Source organism: Aethalodelphis obliquidens, unplaced genomic scaffold, assembly GCF_003676395.1.
Source record: "Aethalodelphis obliquidens isolate GAN/ISIS:26980383/991018 unplaced genomic scaffold, ASM367639v1 scaffold31, whole genome shotgun sequence".
Lineage (NCBI taxonomy): Eukaryota > Metazoa > Chordata > Mammalia > Artiodactyla > Delphinidae > Aethalodelphis > Aethalodelphis obliquidens.
Window position 1 is genome coordinate 7,446,980 of NW_020837975.1, and position 24,802 is coordinate 7,471,781.

Consider the following 24,802-nt stretch of genomic DNA (forward strand, 5'->3'; position numbering starts at 1 on the left):
GCCAAGCTGAGCCACCGAGGAACCAACTGTGCTGCGGAAACAGCCATGGGGAGCGCAGGCTCCCACCGCCGCCGCCGCCACCGCCACCACCGTCTCAGCTGCAGCTTTGAAGACGCAGGCCCCACTACTGCCCGTAGGACCTCCTCGCGGCTGCATGGTCCGGGCTTGCCACTGCCAGGTCTCGCCGAGTGAGCCCTGCCCTGGTTGCGGAGCAGCCCTCCAGGCCTCTAGCAGATGAGGTTGGAACTCCAGAGAGCCAAGAAGTGACTTGTCCAGAAAACATTTTTTAATAGAAAAAAATTTTTTTATAAAATGAACTTTCAACACTTGGCTCAACCCTCTAGGTTAAACTGCCAGTCTTTAGACAATGGCCATAGGGTCAGAGGACAGCGGGCCTCTGTCCTCAGGCTGCGGTCTTGGCGCGCTTGAGCAGCTCTGAGAGAAGGTAGTGGGTGAATTGAATCGGCTCGACAGACCCGCCAGTCAGCTGCTCTTCCTTCTGAGCCGCACAGCTTCTCATCCCCGCCTGGAGCTGGGGGCAGCTCTTAGAGGCGTCTGGCAAAAGCAGAGGCTTCTGGGGTTCCAAACGTGAAGGTCTGGGGCCGCGTGGAGATGCACAGGCAGGTCGCGGTGCCCAAGCTCTGGGCTGCTCCTCTGTCTCGGACCCAGCGGTGGTCAGAGCGCTGCCCTGGGCTGCCTGGCCGCAGGCCCTCCGGTGACCTCAGACTGTCTGAGTCGAGGCAGAAAGGAGAAGCAGCAGCTTTGTTTGTTTGGGGCATTGACGGGTAGGTCGGCTGAGGTGGCTGCCTGCTGACTTGCGATTTGTCTAATCAGGTCTGTGTGATTAGGACTCACTTTGGTTCTCTGAATTATCGGTTTGATTGTCATCCTTTCAGCTGCTGGGCTCCCCACTGGCTCCAAGGGTAGAGAAGGCTGAATCAGGTGACAGTTTGATTCTCCCCGAGTGTGGCCTTCAGGGCAGGCTGGCATCTGGGCGCTGCTGCTGCCTGAGCCCTCCTGCTGGCTGGCTTTGCTTTTCACCTTTGGTTGCGTTGCTCCTCCTGGAGGCAGAGCCAGAGGGACGGTTCCTGTGAGGCTGGGCCAGGTCAACTGCCCGTCCAGCACCTTCCAGAGCAGAGCCTTTCCTCCCACGGGGCCGGAGCAGACCTTCCGCTTTGCTGGCACAGCGCAGTCTGGTCCCAGGATCAGTAGTCCAGGCTTCAGTAGCGCCTCTCTCTCTCCTGGCAGGGGCTGTGAATGAGCAGGGAGCGCTCTGGCGCACCTTCATAGCCCTGTGGTCGGCCAGCAGTGGAAAGCTGGGCCGCGTCTTCCTGCTGACCTGAGGCTGGGCCCTGTGGGTTTCCTTTCTGCTGAGCCGTCCACACCGCAGGCCTGGGGAGTCACACCCCCTCTCACTGATCCTGCCCTTCTCGGTACTAAACAAGGACCTCGATACCGGGAAGTCTGACTTCACGTCCTGCTGCTTCCAGGGCCCGTCGGCTTCCACTGAGCAGTATTCAGCCCTACTTCCTTCCAGGTATGGACGAGGAACCCCGAGCTGGATGGGTAAACCGCGGCTCCTGCTGCAGTGCGAGTGCTGTGCCCTCTTCCTCCTGAGGAAGGCCGGTCTCCTCTAAGCAGCCCTCTCTTGGTGGGTGGTGGGTCCATAAAGAAAACTGTAGACACTACGATGAGTTCCTCAAGCTGTCTTTATTTTTAAGTCATAGGTAGGTGTCTCCTCCCCTTGAAGCTGCTATATCTTCTTTATTTATTCAGGGTGTTTCATGTTGGAAAGCCTTGGCTAATCTGCTCTGGCTCTGGATTTTGTTTTGAGCTTGGTTTATTTCTCAATAGCCAAGAAAGGAAGGGACTAGATATTTTTTTTATTCCTCCTCCGGGACAGGTACTCTCCCTCCCCTAGAAAGAAAAATTTTAACACCAGGACAGGCTTCACATGGAGAGAAGCCCTGCTTCTGCACGTGAGCACAGGCCCTGCAGTGTGGCAGCCCCGTTCTGAACTGTGCAGGCCGTTCAGGCAGGACCTGAGATAGGTCAGTACCTGCCCGGCCACAGGCTCTCTGCTCCGCCCTTCTGCTTGCAGCTACTTCGAGCAGGGCTTCCCTCCGACAGGCTCTGCATTTGCAACGCTCGCGTTCCCCCCGGGGCCCCCAGCTTTGACTCTGGGGAGTCCCCGGAGAAGTCTCGGGCTGAGCAGACTGGTCTGCCCTCGGCCTGTGTTGTGATGCCCAGGCCTGCAGGACAACTCTCAGATGCAGTTCACAAAGTGGTGTTGCTAATGGTGTGGCAATGGGACTGAATTGTAATAAAACGTTATTTAATCTTTGTCTCTGTATTTTGATACTTGAATGACTTCCCCTTTTATTTTACTGTACATATAATTGTTAATCTGTCCAATTTTGTCTAAATTACAAACATCTTGTGGTACCAAACATAACCGACCTGTGCAACAACATAGACTGACCTCACTACACGAGAGAGAGTGTAAATATTCCTGGGCTTTCGGCTTTGGTTTTGTTATTTTCGTAACTGTACAACTTAGAACAGACTGAATTAATAAATGAGAAGCGACATGAAACCAACCTTACTTTGTGGAGTTTGAGTTGGAAGGTTTCTTGATTGTTTTCCGGCAGAAGTGCTGGCACAGGCCAGCCGCTGGCTCCGGGGTGGAAACGAGGATCCGCTGTGTTTGGCTGGGACAAGTTTGGGGATTCTGCGCCGTCCAGCCCTCTCTAGTCATCATTAACCCTGCTCCAGCGCAGGGGCCCTGCAATCCACCTGCCCCTCCTCGGTCTGAACACCAAGCAGGGGCCACATCCTGGCCTGGGCTGGTCACCCACAGATACTTATTGAATGTCGGTGTACAAGGCAGTGTGGGGATTGAGAGCTACGGAAGGAGAGGCTCCCTTCAGGAACTCAGTTAGATTGTGAAGGTTAAGTTTTAAACAGACACAACTAGCTACCAGCCCAAAGCCACACCGTGAGACCCATCAGACAGTCCCGGGCCGTGGGGACTGGGAGGGATGCAGTGCTCGAAGAACCAGAGCGGGTGGTGCCTGGGCTGCTATTCAAAGGAGGGTTGGAAAGGCACAAACAACACTGACATCCCCGTCGTTGGTGGAGCACCCGTGTTCCAAACCCTGCTGGCAGCTTTACAGGCAACCCGCCCCATCAGCCCTCACACCTAGCTGGGTATTGTCTATATAGAAAAGGAAACCAAGGCTCAGAGAGGTTAAGACGCCTGCCCAGGGCCGGCTGGAGAGGCCCCTAGAAACCATCTAGTCGGGTGGTGTCAAGCTATCCTCAGAGCCGCTGGTCCCACTCCTGCTTCAACCTGAGCTGCCGAATTCTGCACACTCTAACTCATGAGTTTCTGTGAAATATTCCATTTGTTAAAGGACTTTACAAGGAAAGCATTGATTCTCACCCAATACCCAACTGTATTTATGAAGAAACCAAGGCCCAGAACAGGGAAATGATTTTCTCTTAGCCAGCCAGCTAATAGCAGAGAGAGGACCAAAACCCAGCTTCTTCCGATTTGGGCTTCTCAGGCCAAACTGCATTGAATCTGGGAAAGGAGACTGAGGGCCGGTGGAGGGCCTCACGTTCTAGACGGGGCGGGGGCGTCATCCTCACCCCCCCTCTGCCCCCTGGCTTTGGCACCAGTTTCTTAGGCAGAAGAAACGTTACAGCAAGAGAGGAGGTTTGGTCATAATTGGAGTCACCATTCCTCAGGAACGGGTACAGCGCGGGACACACTGCCACCGTCACGATCCCTTCTGGCACCACTCACCAGCATCAGGTGTGACTCGCTCTGCCTAACCCCAGGACTGCAGTGCTGATCCTGCCTTGGGGGCCTGCTGGGTTGGGGAGACAGACCAGTTCCCGCTGAGCGCCCGGGCCAGGCGCCCGGGCCTGGCGCCCGGGCCGCAGGCATGCTGCAGCTAACCGAGTGGAAGCTGGAGCAGGACAGAAGGGAGTGGTGGGAGGACTGTGTGGGGCGGCCTCACAGCAGGGGTGGACAGGACACGTCCCACAGGATGGCATCGGTCCAGCCCGCCTCCACCCCTTGCCTCCCCATCCCCTCTGACTCGCTGTGCTCAGTGCGTCTACACACCGGCCTCCTCGGGACCTGGAGGCGGAAGCAGCCGCCAGGAGTCGGGTGGTGTCTTAGAGCGGACGGTGCAGTGCACACGGACCAGGGCTCCTCCCCTCACCTCGCTTCACAGATGCTCCGTAGCCCAGGCACCCGGGCAGCGGGGGCGTCAGGACGGAAGGCTGAGCGACCAGGCCACTGAGGAGGCGGAGCTCTGCCCGGGAGCACTTTCTAGGGCAGCTCTGGATGCCCTCTTGTCAGCCTCGGCACCTCTGGCTTCCGAACCTGCGAGAGTCTAGGTCCCCCGAAGCCCAGTGGACGGGCTGGCTGACCTTTCAGTATCACCGACTCACAGCACCGGCCGTTACCAACCAACAGCCACGGGGGCGTGGGTCTCAACTCCAGTGCGCAGCACACCCCCTGCAACTCTGTGACTGCTTTTTTCGGGACTCGGCTATTAGGAACACTGTTATAAACAAGCATGTACCAAATTAAAGAAATTCCCTAACACCATAAAATATTTATTATTCAGTAAATGGAGTTGGGAAAGCACGTAGCCATGGGAGTGGTGGAAACGGCGCAGGGACGTTTCTATTCCTACTTATACCAAAATAAATTCCAGATGGTTCACATATTTAAATGAAAAAATAAATTAACCCCCAACAAAGCTATTGATAGAAGAAAATGAGAGACTTTGTTTTCATAATCTTGGTATGAGAAAGGTCTTCCCAAACATGTTACATAACTCCAAGTCCATTTTCTTAAGGATTAATATATTCAACTATATAAAAATCAAATACTTCTGCAAAGCAAAATGCACCATTAAAAAAACTGAAAATAATGTTTGCACCACATGTAACAAAGGACAACTTGACAATAGCTATCAAAAGTAAACAAACTTCTACTTCCAGGAAGATCAAGTAGACGGACCTTCCCCTATTCTTGCAAATAAAATTAAAACCCTGGCAGAAACACCAGTGGGCACAGACAAAGCCCAAACAAAAGCCTGCTCTCTCTAGCCAGAGGACCAGAAAAAGGTAGCCTAACAAGACAGAAAGCTTTTAGACACGAACTGCTCTAGTCCGTCCACACATCACAGAAAAAAAACTGTGGCCCCACGATCCACAGGCCAGCAGAGGCCAATGGGGAGCCTAGATGTACCCCCTCACCACGTGACAAGGTGCCCCAAACCCACTGGGGTGGCGTCAGAGGAGGCCTAGTGGGGAACTTGCAATCACCCGGCAATAAGGAGGCTGCTCTTGACAAATACAATAACCAAAATGAAGATCTCAGCAGATGGGCTCAACAGCAGAATAAACAAGAAAGAGAAGAAACCACAAACCAGAGGACAGAACAACAGAAATTACCCAACTGGAAGAGCAGAGAAAATAGATTAGAAAAAAAATGAATAGAATCTCAGGGACCTAACAAAAGATCAAACATGTATGTCATCAGAGTCCCAGAAGGACAGAAAGGGGGTGGGGCTGAAAGAGCCATCCGTGAAATAATGACTGAAAATTCCCCAAATTTGGCAAGAGACACAAACCTACAGAATCAAGAAGCTGAGCACACCCCAAACCAGATAAACCAAAAGAAATCCATGCCAAGATACCATCGCAATTAAATTTCTGAAAATGAAAGACCAAGGAAAAATTCTTAAAAGTAGTGAGAGAAAAATGACATCTTACCTATAGGGGAAAAGTAATTTGAATGACAGTGAATTTCTCAGCAGAACTGTGGAGGCCAAAAGGAAGTAGTATGATATTTTTCCAGTGCTGAAAGAAAAGAACTGTGAACCCAGAATTCTATACCCTGCAAAAATATTCTCCAGGAATGAAGAGGAATCAAAACATTCTCAGATGAAGGAAAACTAAGGAACTTAGTCACCAGCAGACCTACCCTAATAGAATGGTGAAAGTTTTCTAAATAGAAAGGAAATGAAGAAAGAAAGAAATGAACCTTGGAACATCAGGGAAGGATGAACAAACATGAAGCAAAAATATGGGTAATACAATGGACTTTCCTTCTCCTATGGAGTTTTCTAAATTATGTTTGATGGTTGAAGCAAAATCCTAATGCAGTTTAATATTGTTCGAAATGCAAGTAGAGGAAATGTTTAAAACAATTATCTTTTAAATGAGGAGGATGAGGGGATATAAAACAAGGTAAGGTTTCTATACATTACTTGAACTGGTAAATGATGATACCAATAGACTGTGGAGAGTTACGTATATATGTAATACCTAGAGCAAACACTAAATAAAAGAGTTATTCAAAGAGATAAACTCACAAACACTAAGATAAATAGAAATGGAATTTTAAAATGTTTTCAAGTAACTCACAGGGAGACAGGAAAAATAGAAAAATGAAAACAGAATAACTAGAAAACAAAAAATTAAATGACAGACTTAAGCCCTAGCATATCATAATTACATGAACAGTCTAAAAACAGTCTAAAAACAGTCTAAACAGTCTAAAAACATCAATTGAAAGACTGGAGGAGGGCTTCCCTGGTGGTGCAGTGGTTGAGAATCTGCCTGCCAATGCAGGGAACACGGGTTCGAGCCCTGGTCTGGGAAGATCCCACATGCCTCGGAGCAATTAGGCCCGTGAGCCACAACTACTGAGCCTGCGCGTCTGGAGCCTGTGCTCCGCAACAAGAGAGGCCGTGATAGTGAGAGGCCCGCGCACTGCGATGAAGAGTGGCCCCCGCTTGCCACAACTAGAGAAAGCCCTTGCACAGAAAGGAAGACCCAACACAGCCATAAATAAATAAATTAAAAAAAAAAAAAAAAAGACTGGAGGAGATTAAAAAACATGAGCCAACTATATGCTATCTATAAGAAACCCACCTCAAATAACAATAATATAGGCAGGTTGACAATAAAAGGATGGAAAAAAGATATATAATGTAAACATTAATCAAAAGAAAGGAGTGAGGGGGTTCCCTGGTGGCGCAGGGAGAGTCCGCCTGCCGATGCAGAGGACACAGGTTTGTGCCCCGGTCTGGGAAGATCCCACATGCCGCGGAGCGGCTGGGCCCGTAAGCCACGGCCACTGAGCCTGCGCGTCCGGAACCTGTGCTCTGCAATGGGAGAGGCCACAACAGTGAGAGGCCAGCGTACAGGAAAAAAAAAGAAAGGAATGGCTATGTTAATGTCTTATAAAGTAGACTTCAGAACAAAGAAAATTATAAGAGAGAAGACGGTATTATATAATGATTAAAGGTCAGTGCACCAAGAAAACATATCAATCCTAAATGTGTATGGACCAAACAACAGAGCTGTAAAATATGTGAAGCAAAAACTGAGTTTAAAAGGGAAATAGACAAATCCACACATGCTATGGACTGAACTGTGCCCCTCCAAAATTCATATGTTGAAGCCCTAACTCCCAATTTGACTGTATTTGGAAATAGGGCGTTTAGGAGGTAATTAAGGTTAAATTGGGTCATAAGGGTGAGATCCTAATTCAGTAGGATTACTGGCTTTACAAGAAGAGGAAGAGAGAGAGAGAGAGAAAGAGAGATCAATCTCGTCAGACACAGGCACCAAGGAAAGGCCATGTGAAAACACAGCAAGAAGGTGACTGTCTACAAGTCAGGAAGAGACTCCTCACCAGAAAATGACCCTCCTAGAACTTGATCTGGGGCTTTCCAGCCTCCAGAACTGTGAGAAATAAATTTCTACGGTATATCATTACGGCAGCCTAAGCAGACTAATATCAATACAACAAATAGAGCTGGAGATTCAACTCAATTAGAAACTCTGTCAACAGCTGGTAGAACAACTAGAGAGAATATCAGCAAGGATACAGAAGAAATCAACACCATCAACCAACAGGATCTCACTGACAGTACAGAACACTTTGGCCAACAACAGCAGGATGAGTGCCCAAGGAACAAATACCAAGATAGACCATATCCCGGGCCAAAAATAAACCTCAACAAATTTAGAAGAATTAAAATAATACACGGTGTGTTCTTGAAAAACAATAGAATCAAAGTAGAAATCAATAACAAAGATAACAGAAAATTCTCTAAAATACTTGGCAATAACACACTTCTAGGTAATCCATGAGTCAAAGAGAAATAAATCTCAAGGGGAATCAAAATAAATATTAAACTGAATGAAAATGAACATACAACATACCCAAATTTGTGGGACAAGGTAATGTAGTGCTGAGAAGGAAATTCATAGCAGTAAATGCATACGCTGTGAAAGGGGAAAAGTCTTAAATCAGTAATCTAGGCTTCTACCCTCAAGAACCTCAAAAAAAGAGCAAAATAAATGCAAAGCAAGGAGAAGGAAGGAAATAATAAAGATAAAAGCAGAAATAAATGAAAATGAAAACAGGAAGTAGGAAAAAACCAATGAAGCAAAGAGCTTCTTTTATGATACGATCAATAAAATTCACAAAACTGTAGCTAAACTGACAAAGGAAAAAAAAGAGAGAAGACAGATTACCAATATCAGGGATAAAACTATGGCTACTGCTACATACCCTGCAGACATCAGAAGGATAATAACAGAACACTATGCACTAACTCTAAACATGTAAATTTAACAACTTAGACTAAATAGAACAATTCCTCAAAAAACATACACTATCACAACTCACCCACTGTGAAATAGATAATTTGAGTAGCACTGTAAAAATTGAATCCATAATTTTAAAAAAAACTCTAAGCCCAGATGATTTCACTGAAGAATTCTACCAAATGTTTAAATAATTAATACCAGTTCTACACAATCTGTTTCAGAAAACAGAAGTGTATGAATGCCTCCTAATTCATTTATTCTATAAGCTAATATTACCCTGATGCCAAGACCAACAAAGGAAATACAAAGAAAGAAAACTATAGACCAATACTTCTCTCATGAATGTAGACACAAAAAAATTTGTAACAAAATATTAGCTAATAGAATTCAGATATATATAAAAAGAATTATACATCATAACCAAGTAAAGTTCATTCCAGGACTGCAAGGCTGACCAATATTTGAAGATCAGTCCATATAATCCAACATATTAATAAGCTAAAGAAGAAAAATCACATTATCTTACCAATTGATGCAGAAAAATTTGACAAACACCCGTTCATGATTTTTAAAACACTCAGAAAAACGGAAATAGAGGGTGAGTAATAGCTCCCTAAAGATGTCCACATCCCAATTAATCAACAGAACCTGTGAATATGTTACCTTATGTGGCAGAAGATACTTTACAAATGTGTAAAATCAAGGGTCTTGAGACAGGGAGATTATCCTGGATTATCTAGAACAGCCCAGTATAATCACCAGGGCTATTAAAAAAAAAGGGAGGGAGGGGAACCTTCAAGATGATGGAGGAGTAAGATGTGGAGATCACCTTCCTCCCCACAAATATATCAAAAATACATCTACATGTGGAACAACTCCTACAGAACACCTACTGAACACTGGCAGAAGACCTCAGACTTCCCAAAAGGCAAGAAACTCCCCATGTACCTGGGTAGGGCAAAAGAAAAAAGAAAAAACAGAGACAAAAGAATAGGGACGGGACCTGCACCAGTGGAAGGGAGCTGTGAAGGAGGAAAGGTTTCCACACACTAGGAAGCCCCTTCACTGGTGGAAAGAGTGGTGGGCAGGGAGGGAAGCTTCGGAGCCACGGAGGAGAGTGCAGCAATAGGGGTGCACAGGGCAAAGCGGAGAGATTCCCGCACAGATTGGTGCCAACCAGCACTCACCAGCCCGAGAGGCTTGTGTGCTCACCCACTGGGGCAGGTGGGGGCTGGGAGCTGAGGCTCGGGCTTCAGAGGTCGGATCCCAGGGAGAGGACTGGGGTTGGCTGCGTGAACACAGCCTGAAGAGGGCTAGTGCGCCACAGCTAGCCGGGAGGGAGTCCGGGAAAAAGTCTGGACCTAAGAGGCAAGAGACCATTGTTTCGGGGTGCACGAGGAGAGGGGATTCAGAGCACCGCCTAAACGAGCTCCAGACATGGGCACAAGCCGCGGCTATCAGCGCAGACACCAGAGACAGGCATGAAACACTAAGGCTGCTGCTGCAGCCACCAAGAAGCCTGTGTGCGAGCACAGGTCACTATCTACACACCTCCCCTCCCAGGAGCCTGTGCAGCCCACCACTGCCAGGGTCCCATGACCCAGGGACAACTTCCCCAGGAAAACACACGGCACGCCTCAGGCTAGCGCAATGTCACGCCAGCCTCTGCTGCCGCATTCTGTACCCCTCCCTCCCCAGGGCCTGAGTGAGCCAGAGTCTCCTCATCAGCTGCTCCTTTAACCCCGTCCTGTCTGAGTGAAGAACAGACACCCTCAGGCGACCTATACACAGAGTCCGGGCCAAATCCAAAGCTGAACCCCAGGAGCTCTGCAAACAAAGAAGAGAAAGGGAAATTTCTCCGTGCAGTCTCAGAAGCAGCAGATTAAATCTCCACAATCAACTTGATGTACCCTGCATCAGTGGAATACCTGAATAAACCACGATCATCCCAAAATTGAGGCAGTGGACTTTGGGAGCAACTGTGGACTTGCGGTTTGCCTTCTGCATCTAATTTGTTTCTGGTTTTATGTTTATCTTAGTTTAGTATTTAGAGCCTATTATTATTGGTAGATTTGGTTATTGATTTGGTTGATGCTTCCTTTATATATACGTGTGTGTGTGTGTGTGTGTGTGTGTGTACACACACATATATAATTCTTTTTTCCCTTTTCTTTTTGTGAGTGTGCATGTGTATGCTTCTTTGTGTGATTTTGTCTGTATAGGTTTGCTTTTACCATTTGTCCTAGGGTTCTGTGTGTCCATTTTGTTTTGTTTTGTTTTAGTATAGTTTTTAGTGCTTGTTATCATTGGTGGATTTCTTTATTGGTTTGGTTGCTCTCTTCTTTTTTTTTTTTTTACTAATTTTTAAATTTAATAATATACATTTTTTTATCTTAATAACTTTTATTAATTTTTTTCTTTCTTTGCTTTTTTTCTCCCTTTTCTTCTGAGCCATGTGGCTGACAGGGTCTTGGTGCTCTGGCTGGGTGTCAGGCCTGAGCCTCTGAGGTGGGAGAGCCAACTTCAGGACACTGATCCACCAGAGACCTCCTGGCCCCACATAATATCAATTGGCGTGAGTTCTCCCAGAGATCTCCATCTCAACATTAAGACCCAGCTCCACCCAACGACCAGCAAGCTCCAGTGCTGGACACCCCATGCCAAATAACTAGCAAGACAGGAACACAACCCCACCCATTAGCAGAGAGGCTGCCTAAAATTATAATAAGTTCACAGACACCCCAAAATACACCACCGGATGCAGTCCTGCCCACCAGAAAGACAAGATCCAGCCTCATCCACTAGAACACAGGCACCAGTCCCCTCCACCAGAAAGCCTATACAACCCACTGAACCAACCTTACCCACTGGGGGCAGACACCAAAAAAACGGGAACTACAAACCTGCAGCCTGCGAAAAGGAGACCCCAAATGCAGTAAGTCAAGCAAACTGAGAAGACAGACAAATACACAGCAGATGAAGGAGCAAGGTAAAAACACACCAGACGAAACGAAGAGGAAATACGCAGTCTACCTGAAAAAGAATTCAGAGTAATGATAGTAAAGATGATCCAAAATCTTGGAAATAGAATGGACAAAATGCAAGAAAGGTTTAACAAGGAACTAGAAGAACTAAAGAGCAATCAAACAATGATGAACAACACAATAAATGAAATTAAAAATTCTCTAGAAGGACTCAATAGCAGAATAACTGAGACAGAAGAATGGATAAGTGACCTGGATGATAAAATAGTGGAAATAACTACTACAGAGCAGAATAAAGAAAAAAGAATGAAAAGAATTGAGGACAGTCTCAGAGACCTCTGGGACAACATTAAATGCACCATAGGGGTCCCAGAAGAAGAAGAGAAAAAGAAAGGGACTGCTTCAAAAATATTTGAAGAGATTATAGTTGAAAACTTCCCTAATATGGGAAAGGAAATAGTCAATCAAGTCCAGGAAGCGCAGAGAGTCCCATACAGCATAAATCCAAGGAGAAACATGCCAAGAAACATATTAATCACACTATCAAAAATAAAATACAAAGAAAAATATTAAAAACAGCAAGGGAAAAAGCAACAAATTACAAGGGAATCACCATAAGGTTAACAGCTGATCTTTCAGCAGAAACTCTGCAAGCCAGAGGGTGTGGCAGCAGGACATATTTAAAGTGATAAAAGGCAAAATCCTACAACCAAGATTACTCTACCCAGCAAGGATCTCATTCAGATTGGACAGAGAAATTAAAACCTTTACAGACAAGCAAAAGCTAAGAGAATTCAGCACCACCAAACCAGCTTTACAACAAATGCTAAAGGAAATTCTCTAGGCAGGAAACACAAGAGAAGGAAAAGACCTATAAAAACAAACCCAAAACAATTAAGAAAATGGTAATAGGAACATACATATTGATAATTACCTTAAATATAAATGGATTAAATACTCCAACCAAAAGACACAGACTGGCTGAATGGATACAAAAACAAGACAGTATATATGCTGTCTACAAGAGACCCACGTCAGACCTAGGGACATGTACAGACTGAAAGTGAGGGGATGGAAAAAGATATTCCATGCAAATGGAAATCAAAAGAAAGCTGGAGTAGCAATTCTCATATCAGACAAAATAGACTTTAAAATAAAGACTATTAGAAGAGACAAAGAAGGACACTACATAATGATCAAGGGATCAATCCAAGAAGAAGATATAACAATTGTAAATATTTATGCACCCAACATAGGAGCACCTCAAAACATAAGGCAAATGCTAACAGCCAGAAAAGGGGAAATTGACAGTAACACAATCATAGTAAGGGACTTTAACACCCCACTTCCACCAAAGGACAGATCATCCAAAATGAAAATAAGTAAGGAAACACAAGCTTTAAATCATACATTAAACAAGATGGACTTAATTGATATTTACAGGACATTCATCCAAAAACAACAGAATACACTTTCTTCTCAAGTGCTCATGGAACATTCTCCAGGATAGATCATATATTGGGTCACAAATCAAGCCTTGGTAAATTTAAGAAAATTGAAATCGTATCAAGTATCTTTTCCGACCACAATGCTATGAGACCAGATATCAATTACAGGAAAAAATCTGTAAAAAATACAAACATATGGAGGCTAAACAATACACTACTAAATAACCAAGAGATCACTGAAGAAATCAAAGAGGAAATCAAAAAATACCTAGAAACAAATGACAATGTAAACACGATGACCCAAAAGCTATGGGATGCAGCAAAAGCAGTTCTAAGAGGGAAGTTTATAGCAATACAATCCTACCTCAAGAAACAAGAAAAATCTCAAATAAACAACCTAACCTTACACACCTAAAGCAGTTAGAGAAAGAAGAAGAACAACAACAAAAAAACACCAAAATTAGCAGAAGGAAAGAAATCATAAAGATCAGATCAGAAATAAATGAAAAAGAAATGAAGGAAACGATAGTAAAGATCAATAAATCTAAAAGGTGGTTCTTTGAGAAGATAAACAAAATCGATAAACCACTAGCCAGACTCATCAAGAAAAAAAGGGAGAAGACTCAAATCAATAGAATTAGAAATGAAAACAGAGAAGTAACAACTGACACTGCAGAAATACAAAGGATCATGAGAGATTACTACAAGCAACTCTATGCCAATAAAATGGACAACCTGGAAGAGATGGACAAATTCTTAGAAAAGCACAACCTTCGAAGACTGAACCAGGAAGAAAAAGAAAATATAAACAGACCGACTACAAGCACTGAAATTCAAACTGTGATTTAAAATCTTCCAACAGGGCTTCCCTGGTGGCGCAGTGGTTAAGAATCTACCTGCCAATGCAGGGGACACGGGTTTGAGCCCTGGTCCAGGAAGATCCCACATGCCAAGGAGCAACTAAGCCCGTGCGCCACAACTACTAAGCCTGCACTCTAGAGCCCACAAGCCACAACTACTGAAGCCCGCGTGCCTAGAGCCTGTGCTCTGCAACAAGAGAAGCCACCTCAATGAGAAGCCCACGCACCACAACAAATAGAAGCCCCCACTCGCTGCAACTAGAGAAAGCCTGCACGCAGCCACAAAGACCCAATGCAGCCAAAAATATATTAAATAAATAAACAAAAAACAAGCAAAAAAACAAATCTTTAAAAAAATAAGTCTTCCAACAAACAAAAGCCCAGGACCAGATGGCTTCACAGGCGAATTCTATCAAACAGTTAGAGAAGAGCTAACACCCATCCTTCTCAAACTCTTCCAAAATATAGCAGAGGGAGGAACACTCCCAAACTCATTCTAAAAGGCCACCATCACCCTGATACCAAAACCAGACAAAGATGTCACAAAAAAAGAAAACTATAGGCCAATATCACTGATGAACATAGATCCAAAAATCCTCAACAAAATACTAGCAAACAGAATCCAACAGCACATTAAAAGGATCATACACCATGATCAAGTGGGATTTATCCCAGGGATGCAAGGGTTCTTCAACATATGCAAATCAATCAATGTGATACGCCATATTAACAAATTGAAGGAGAAAAACCACATGATCATCTCAATAGATGCAGAGAAAGCTTTCAACAAAATTCAACACCCATTTATGATAAAAACCCTCCAGAAACAAGGCATAGAGGGAACTTACCTCAACATAATAAAGGCCATAAATGACAAACCCACAGCCAACATCGTCCTCAATGGTGAAAAACTGAAACCATTTCCACTAAGATCAGGAACAAGACAAGGTTGCCCACTCTTACCACTATAATTCAACATAGTTTTGGAAGTTTTAGCCACAGCAGTCAGAGAAGAAAAAGAAATAAGAGGAATCCAAATCAGAAAAGAAGAAGTAAAACTGTCACTGTTTGCAGATGACATGATACTATACACAGAGAATCCTAAAGATGCCACCAGAAAACTACTAGAGCTAATCAATGAATTTGGTAAAGTAGCAGGATATAAAATTAATGCACAGAAATTTCTTGCATTCCTATACACTAATGTTGAAAAATCTGAAGGACAAATTAAGGAAACACTCCCATTTACCACTGCAACAAACAGAATAAAATACCTAGGAGTAAACCTACCTAGGGAGACAAAAGACCTGTATGCAGAAAACTATAAGAGACTGATGAAAGAAATTAAAGATGATACCAACAGATAGAGAGACATACCATGTTCTTGGATTGGAAGAATCAATATTGTGAAAATGGGAAGGTGGCGGAAGAGTAAGACGCAGAGATCACCTTCCTCCCCACAGATACACCAGAAATACATCTACACGAGGAACAACTCCTACAAAACACCTACTAAACGCTGGCAGAAGACCTGAGACCTCCCAAAAGGCAAGAAACTCCCCACGTACCTGGGTAGGGCAAAAGAAAAAAGAATAAACAGAGACAAAAGGATAGGGACGGGACCTGCACCAGTGGGAGGGAGCAGTGAAGGAGGAAAGGTTTTCACACACTAGGAAGCCCCTTCGCGGGCGGAGACTGCGGGTGGCGGAGAGGGAAAGCTTTGGAGCTGCGGAGGAGAGCACAGCAACAGGGGTGCGGAGGGAAAAGTGGAGAGATTCCCACACAGAGGATCGGTGCCGAACGGCACTCACCAGCCCGAGAGGCTTGTCTGCTCACCCGCCAGGGCGGGCGGGGCTGGGATCTGAGGCTCGGGCTTTAGTCGAGCGCAAGGAGAGGACTGGGGTTGGCAGCGTGAGCACAGCCTGAAGGGGTTAGTGCACCACGGCTAGCCGGGAGGGAGTCCGGGGAAAAGTCTAGACCTGCCGAAGAGGCAAGAGACTTTCTTCCCTCTTTGTTTCCTGGTGCGCGAGGAGAGGGGATTAAGAGCGCGGCTTAAAGGAGCTCCAGAGACGGGCACGAGCCGCAGCTAAAAGCGCGGACCCCAGAGACGGGCATGAAACGCTAAGGCTGCTGCTGCCTCCACCAAGAAGCCTGTGTGCGAGGATAGGTCACTATCCACACCCCCTTCCGGGAGCCTGTGCAGCCCGCCACTGCCAGGGTCCCGGGATCCAGGGACAACTTCCCCAGGAGAACTTACGGCGCACCTCAGGCTGGTGCAACGTCATGCCGACCTCTGCCACCGCAGGCTCGCCCTGCGCCCCTCCCACCCCCGGCCTGAGGGAGCCAGAGCCCCCGAATCAGCGGCTCCTTTAACACTGTCCTGTCTGAGCGAAGAACAGACGCCCTCCGGCGACCTACACGCAGAGGCGGGGCCAAATCCAAAGCTGAGCCCCTGGGAGCTGTGAGAACAAAGAAGAGAAAGGGAAATCTCTCCCAGCAGCCTCAGAAGCAGCAATTTAAAGCTCCACAATCAACTTGATGTACCCTGCATCTGTGGAATACATGAATAGACAACGAATCATCCCAAATTGAGGAGGTGGACTTTGAGAGCAAGATTTATGATTTTTTCCGCTTTTCCTCTTTTTGTGAGTGTGTATGTGTATGCTTCTGTGTGAGATTTTGTCTGTATAGCTTTGCTTCCACCATTTGCCCTAGGGTTCTATCCATCCGTTTTTTGTTTTTCTTAAAAATTATTTTTGATTTTAATAACTTTATTTCATTTTAGTTTATCTTCTTTCTTTCTTTCTTTCCATCCTTCCCTCCTTTAGACAACGAATCATCCCAAATTGAGGAGGTGGACTTTGAGGGCAAGATTTATGATTTTTTTCCCCTTTTTGTCTTTTTGAGTGTGTATGTGTATGCTTCTGTGTGAGATTTTGTCTGTATAGCTTTGCTTCCACCATTTGTCCTAGGGTTCTATCCATCCATTTTTTTTTCTTAATTATTTTTTATTTTAATAACTTTATTATATTTTATCTTTATTTTATTTTAGTTTATCTTCTTTCTGTCTTTTTTCCTTCCTTCCCTCCTTCCTTCCTTCATTTCTTTCTTTTCTTTCTTTCTACTTTTTCTCCCTTTTATTCTGAGCCGTGTGGATGAAAGGCTCTTGGTGCTGCAGCCAGGAGTCAGTGCTGTGCCTCTGAGGTGGGAGAGCAACTTCAGGACACTAGTCCACAAGAGACCTCACAGCTCCACATAATATCAAATGGTGAAAATCTCCCAGAGATCTCCATCTCAACACCAGAACCCAACTTCACTCAATGACCAGCAAGCTCCAGTGCTGGACACCCCATGCCAAACAACTAGCAAGACAGGAACACAACCACATCCATTAGCAGAGAGGCTGCCTAAAATCATAATAAGGCCACAGACACCCCAAAACACACCACCAGACGTGGACCTGCCCACCAGAAACACAAGGTCCAGCCTCATCCACCAGAACACAGGCACTAGTCCCCTCCACCAGGAAGCCTACAAAACCCACTGAACCAACCTTAGCCACTGGGGACAGACACCAAAAACAACGGGAACTATGAACATGCAGCCTGCAAAAAGGAGACCTCAAACACAGTAAGATAAGCAAAATGAGAAGACAGAAAAACACACAGCAGATGAAGGAGCAAGATAAAAACCCACCAGACCTAACAAATGAAGAGGAAATAGGCAGTCTACCTGAAAAAGAATTCAGAATAATGATAGTAAACATGATCCAAAATCTTGGAAATAGAATAGACAAAATGCAAGAAACATTTAACAAGGACCTAGAAGAACTAAAGATGAAACAAACAACGATGAACAACACAATAAATGAAATTAAAAATACTCTAGATGGGATCAATAGCAGAATAACTGAGGCAGAAGAACGGATAAGTGACCTGGAAGATAAAACAGTGGAAATAACTACTGCAGAGCAGAATAAAGAAAAAAGAATGAAAAGAATTGAGGACAGTCTCAGAGACCTCTGGGACAACATTAAATGCACCAACATTTGAATTATAGGGGTCCCAGAGAAGAAGAGAAAAAGAAAGGGACTGAGAAAATATTTGAAGAGATTATAGTTGAAAACTTCCCTAATATGGTAAAGGAAATAGTTAATCAAGTCCAGGAAGCACAGAGAGTCCCATACAGGATAAATCCAAGGAGAAATACACCAAGACACATATTAATCAAACTGTCAAAAATTAAATACAAAGAAAACATATTATAAACAGCAAGGGAGGGCATTCCAAGTGGTGCAGTGGTTGAGAGTCCTCCTGCCAATGCAGGGGACGCGGGTTCGTGCTCCGGTCCAGGAAGATCCCACATGCCGCGGAGTGCTGGGCCCCGTGAGCCGCGGAGCGCTGGGCCCATGAGCCGTGGCTGCGGAGCCTACGCGTCCGGAGCCTGCACGTCCGGAGCCAGTGCTCTGCAACAGGAGAGGCCACAACAGTGAGAGGCTTGCGTACCACACACACACAAAAAAAAGCAGCAAGGGAAAAATAACACACAAGGGAATCCCCATAAAGTTAACAGCTGATCTTTCAGCAGAAACTCTGCAAGCCAGAAGGGAGTGGCAGGACATATTTAAAGTGATGAAGTACAAAAACCTGCAACCAAGATTACTCTACCCAGCAAGGATCTCATTCAGATTTGATGGAGAAATTAAAACCTTTGCAGACAAGCAAAAGCTGAGAGAGTTCAGCACCACCAAACCAGCTTTACAACAAATGCTAAAGGAACTTCTCTAGGCAAGAAACACAAGAGAAGGAAAAGACCTACAATAACGTACCCAAAACAATTAAGAAAATAGGAATAGGAACATACATGTCAATAATTACCTTAAATGTAAATGGACTAAATGCTCCCACCAAAAGACACAGATTGGCTGAATGGATACAAAAGCAAGACCCATATATATGCTGTCTACAAGAGACCCACTTCAGACCTAGAGACACATACAGACTGAAAGTAAGGGGATGGAAAAAGATATTGCATGCAAATGGAAACCAAAAGAAAGCTGGAGTAGCAATTCTCATATCAGACAAAATAGACTTTAAAATAAAGACTATTAGAAGAGACAAAGAAGGACACTACATAATGATCAAGGGATCAATCCAAGAAGAAGATATAACAATTGTAAATATTTATGCACCCAACATAGGAGCACCTCAATACATAAGGCAAATACTAACAGCCATAAAAGGGGAAATCGACAGTAACACATTCATAGTAGGGGACTTTAACACCCCACTTTCACCAATGGACAGGTCATCCACAATGAAAATAAATAAGGAAACACAAGCCTTAAATGATACATTAAACAAGATGGACTTAATTGATATTTATAGGACATTCCATCCAAAAACAACAGAATACACATTTCTCTCAAGTGTTCTCATGGAACATTCTCCAGGATAGATCATATCTTGGGTCACAAATCAAGCCTTGGTAAATTTAAGAAAATTGAAATCGTATCAAGTATCTTTTCTGACCACAACGCTATGAGACTAGAATCAATTACAGGAAAAGATCTGTAAAAAAATACAAACACATGGAGGCTAAACAATACACTACTTAATAACGAAGTGATCACTGAAGAAATCAAAGAGGAAATTAAAAAATACCTAGAAACAAATGACAATGGAGATACGATGACCCAAAAGCTATGGGATGCAGCAAAAGCAGTTCTACAAGGGAAGTTTATAGCCCAAGGTTAGCTGAAGGAAAGAAATCATAAAAATCATATCAGAAATAAATAAAAAAGAAATGAAGGAAACGATAGCAAAGATCAATAAAACTAAAAGCTGATTCTTTGAGAAGATAAACAAAATTGATAAACCATTAGCCAGACTCATCAAGGAAAAAAGGGAGAAGACTCAAATCAACAGAATTAGAAATGCAAAAGGAGAACTAACAACTGACACTTTAGAAATACAAAAGATCATGAGAGATTACTACAAGCAACTCTATGCCAATAAAATGGACAACTTGGAAGAAATGGACAAATTCTTAGAAATGCACAACCTGCCAAGACTGAATCAGGAAGAAATAGAAAATATGAACAGAACAATCACAGGCACTGAAATTAAAACTGTGATTAAAAATCTTCCAACAAACAAAAGCCCAGGACCAGATGGCTTCACAGGCGAATTCTATCAAACATTTAGAGAAGAGCTAACACCTATCCTTCTCAAACTCTTCCAAAATACAGCAGAGGGAGGAACACTCCCAAACTCATTCTACGAGGCCACCATCACCTTGATACCAAGACCAGACAAAGATGTCACAAAGAAAGAAAACTACAGGCCAATATCACTGATGAATATAGATGCAAAAATCCTCAACAAAATACTAGCAAACAGAATCCAACAACACATTAAAAGGATCATACACCATGATCAAGTGGGGTTTATTCCAGGAATGCAAGGATTCTTCAATATACAAATATCAATCAACGTGATAAACCATATTAACAAATTGAAGGAGAAAAACCATATGATCATCTCAATAGATGCAGAGAAAGCTTTCAACAAAATTCAACACCCATTTATGATAAAAACCCTGCAGAAAGTAGGCATAGAGGGAACTTTCCTCAACATAATAAAGGCCATATATGACAAACCCACAGCCAACATCGTCCTCAATGGTGAAAAACCGAAAGCATTTCCACTAAGATCAGGAACAAGACAAGGTTGCCCACTCTCAACACTCTTATTCAACATAGTTTTGGAAGTTTTAGCCACAGCAGTCAAAGAAGAAAAGGAAATAAAAGGAATCCAAATCGGAAAAGAAGTAAAGCTGTCACTGTTTGCAGATGACATGATACTATACACAGAGAATCCTAAAGATGCTACCAGAAAACTACTAGAGCTAATCAATGAATTTGGTAATGTAGCAGGATACAAAATTAATGCACAGAAATCTCTGGCATTCCTATACACTAATGATGAAAAATCTGAAAGTGAAATCAAGAAAACACTCCCATTTACCATTGCAACAAACAGAATAAATATCTAGGAATAAACCTACCTAAGGAGACAAAAGACCTGTATGCAGAAAATTATAAGACACTGATGAAAGAAATTAAAGATGATACAAATAGATGGAGAGATATACCATGTTCTTGGACTTGAAGAATCAACATTGTGAAAATGACTCTACTACCCAAAGCAATCTACAGATTCAATGCAATCCCTATCAAACTACCACTGGCATTCTTCACAGAACTAGAACAAAAAAATTCACAATTTGTATGGAAACACAAAAGACCCCGAATAGCCAAAGCAATCTTGAGAACGAAAAACGGAGCTGGAGGAATCAGGCTCCCTGACTTCAGACTATACTACAAAGCTACAGTAATCAAGGAAGTATGGTACTGACACAAAAACAGAAAGATAGATCAATGGAACAGGATAGAAAGCCCAGAGATAAACCCATGCATATATGGTCACCTTATCTTTGATAAAGGAGGCAGGAATGTACAGTGGAGAAAGGACAGCCTCTTCAATAAGTGGTGCTGGGAAAACTGGACAGGTACATGTAAAAGTATGAGATTAGATCACCCCCTAACACCATACACAAAAATAAGCTCAAAATGGATTAAAAACCTAAATGTAAGGCCAGAAACTATCAAACTCTTAGAGGAAAACATAGGCAGAACACTCTATGACATAAATCACAGCAAGATCCTTTTTGACTCACCTCCTAGAGAAATGGAAATAAAAACAAAAATAAACAAATGGGACCTAATGAAACTTAAAAGCTTTTGCACAGCAAAGGAAACCATAAACAAGACCAAAAGACAACCCTCAGAATGGGAGAAAATATTTGCAAATGAAGCAACTGACAAAGGATTAATCTCCTAAATTTATAAGCAGCTCATGCAGCTCAATAACAAAAAAACAAACAACCCAATCCAAAAATGGGCAGAAGACCTAAATAGACATTTCTCCAAAGAAGATATACAGACTGCCAACAAACACATGAAAGAATGCTCAACATCATTAATCATTAGAGAAATGCAAATCAAAACTACAATGAGATATCATCTCATACCAGTCAGGATGGCCATCATCAAACAATCTAGAAACAATAAATGCTGGAGAGGGTGTGGAGAAAAGGGAACACTCTTGCACTGCTGGTGGGAATGTGAATTGGTACAGCCACTATGGAGAACAGTATGGAGGTTCCTTAAAAAACTACAAATAGAACTACCATATGACCCAGCAATCCCACTACTGGGCATATACCCTGAGAAAACCATAATTCAAAAAGAGTCATGTACCAAAATGTTCATTGCAGCTCTATTTACAATAGCCCGGAGATGGAAACAACCTAAGTGCCCATCATCGGATGAATGGATAAAGAAGATGTGGCACATGTATATAATGGACTATTACTCAGCCGTAAAAAGAAACGAAATTGAGCTATTTGTAATGAGGTGGATAGACCTAGAGTGTGTCACACGGAGTGAAGTTAGTCAGAAGGAGAAAGACAAATACCATATGCTAACACATATATATGGAATTTAAGAAAAAAAAATGTCATGAAGAACCTAGGGGTAAGACAGGAATAAAGACACAGACCTACTAGAGAATGGACTGGAGGATATGGGGAAGGGGAAGGGGAAGGTGTGACAAAGTGAGAGAGAGGCATGGACATATATACACTACCAAACATAAAGTAGATAGCTAGTGTGAAGCAGCCGCATAGCACAGGGAGATCAGCTCGGTGCTTTGTGACTGCCTGGAGGGGTGGGATAGGGAGGGTGGGAGGAAGGGAGACGCAAGAGGGAAGAGATAGGGGAACATATGTATATGTATAACTGATTCAATTTGTTATAACGCAGAAACTAACACACCATTGTAAAGCAATTATACTCCAATAAAGGTAAAAAAAATTGTGAAAATGACTATACTACCCAAAGCAATCTACAGATTCAATGCAATCTCTATCAAACTCCCAATGGCATTTTTCACAGAAGTAGAACAAAAAATTTCACAATTTGTATGGAAACACAAAAGACCCCGAACAGCCAAAGCAATCTTAAGAAAGAAATACAGAGCTGGAGGAATCAGACTCCCTGACTTCAGACTATACTACAAAACTACAGTAAAGACAGTATGGTACTGGCACAAAAACAGAAATATAGATCAGTGGAACAGGATAGAAGGTCCAGACATAAACCCATGCTCCTATGGTCATTATCTTTGATAAAGGAGGCAAGACTATACAGTGGAGAAAAGGTAGCCTCTTCAATAAATGGTGCTGGGAAAACTTGACAGCTACATGTAAAAGAATGAAATTAGAACACTCCCTAATACCATACACAAAAATACACTCAAAATGGATTAAAGACCTAAATGTAAGGCCAGACACTATAAAACTCTTAGAGGAAAACATAGGCAGAACACTCCATGACATAAATCACAGCAAGATCTTTTTTGACCCACCTCCTAGAATAAGGGAAATAAAAACAAAAATAAACAAATGGGACCTAATGAAACTTAAAAGCTTTTGCACAGCAAAGGAAACCATAAACAAGATGAAAAGACATCCTTCAGAATGGGAGAAAATATTTGCAAACGAAGAAACTGACAAAGGATTAATCTCCAAAATATACAAGCAGCCCATGCAGCTCAATATCACAATAACAAACAACTCAATCCAAAAATGGGCAGAAGACCTAAATAGACACTTCTCCAAAGAAGACATACAGATTGCCAACAAATGCATGAAAACATGCTCAACATCACTAATCATCAGAGAAATGCAAATCAAAACCACAATGAGGTATCACCTAACACCAGTCAGAATGGCCATCATCAAAAAATCTACAAACAATAAATGCTGGAGAGAGTGTGGAGAAAAGGGAACCCTCCTGCCCTGTTGGTGGGAATGTAAATTCATAGAGCCACTGTAGAGAACAGTATGGAGGTTCCTTAAAAAACTAAAAATAGAACTACCATATGACCCAGCAATCCCACTACTGAGCATATACCCTGAGATAACCATAATTCAGAAAGAGTCATGTACCACAATGTTCACTGCAGCACTATTTACAGTAGCCAGGACATGGAAGCAACCTAAGTGTCCATCGACAGAGGAATGGATAAAGATGTGGCACATGTATATAATGGAATATTACTCAGCCATAAAAAGAAACGAAATTGTGTTATTTGTAGTGAGGTGGATGGACCTAGAGTCTGTCATACAGAGTGAATTAAGTCAGAATAGAAAAACAAATATGGTATGCTAACACACATATATGGAATCTATTTTAAAAAATGGTTCTGAGGAACCTAGGGGCAGGACAGGAATAAAGACACGGACGTAGAGAATGGACTTGAGGACATGGAGAGGGGGAAGGGTAAGCTGGGATGAAGTGAGAGAGTGGCCTGGACATATATACACTACCAAATGTAAAATAGATAGCTAGTGGGAAGCAGCTGCATAGTACAGGGAGATCAGCTCAGTGCCTTGTGACCACCTAGAGGGGTGGGATAGGGAGGGTGGGAGGGAGATGCAAGAGGGAGGAGATGTGGGGATATATGTATACGTATAGCTGATTCACTTTGTTATACAGCAGAAACTAACACAACATTGTAAAGCAATTATACTCCAATAAAGATGCTTAAAAAAAAAAAAAGGGAGGGAGGAGGGTCAAAGTAAGAGAGGAGACATGATGAAAGCAATGGTTTAGGGACAGTCTTAGAAGCTGGAGGAAGGGGCTACCAGCCAAGGAATGTGCACAGTCTCTAGAAGCTGGAAAAGTCAAGGAAACAGATTCTTTCTTTGTAGAAGACTGAATAATGGC

General features: G+C 43.4%; 1 protein-coding gene across 3 annotated transcripts in view; it reads left to right on the forward strand.

The window, feature by feature from the left end:
• Positions 1–2,600, forward strand: part of ANKS1A (ankyrin repeat and sterile alpha motif domain containing 1A) — a 189,495-nt gene extending 186,895 nt beyond the window's left edge. For all 3 annotated transcript variants that reach the window (XM_027127025.1, XM_027127022.1, XM_027127021.1), the window contains one exon: positions 7–2,600. In XM_027127025.1, the coding sequence (XP_026982826.1) occupies positions 7–10 (4 nt within the window). In that variant the 3' untranslated portion in view covers positions 11–2,600. The remainder of the gene's footprint in view (positions 1–6) is intronic.
• The last annotated feature ends 22,202 nt before the right edge of the window (positions 2,601–24,802 follow it).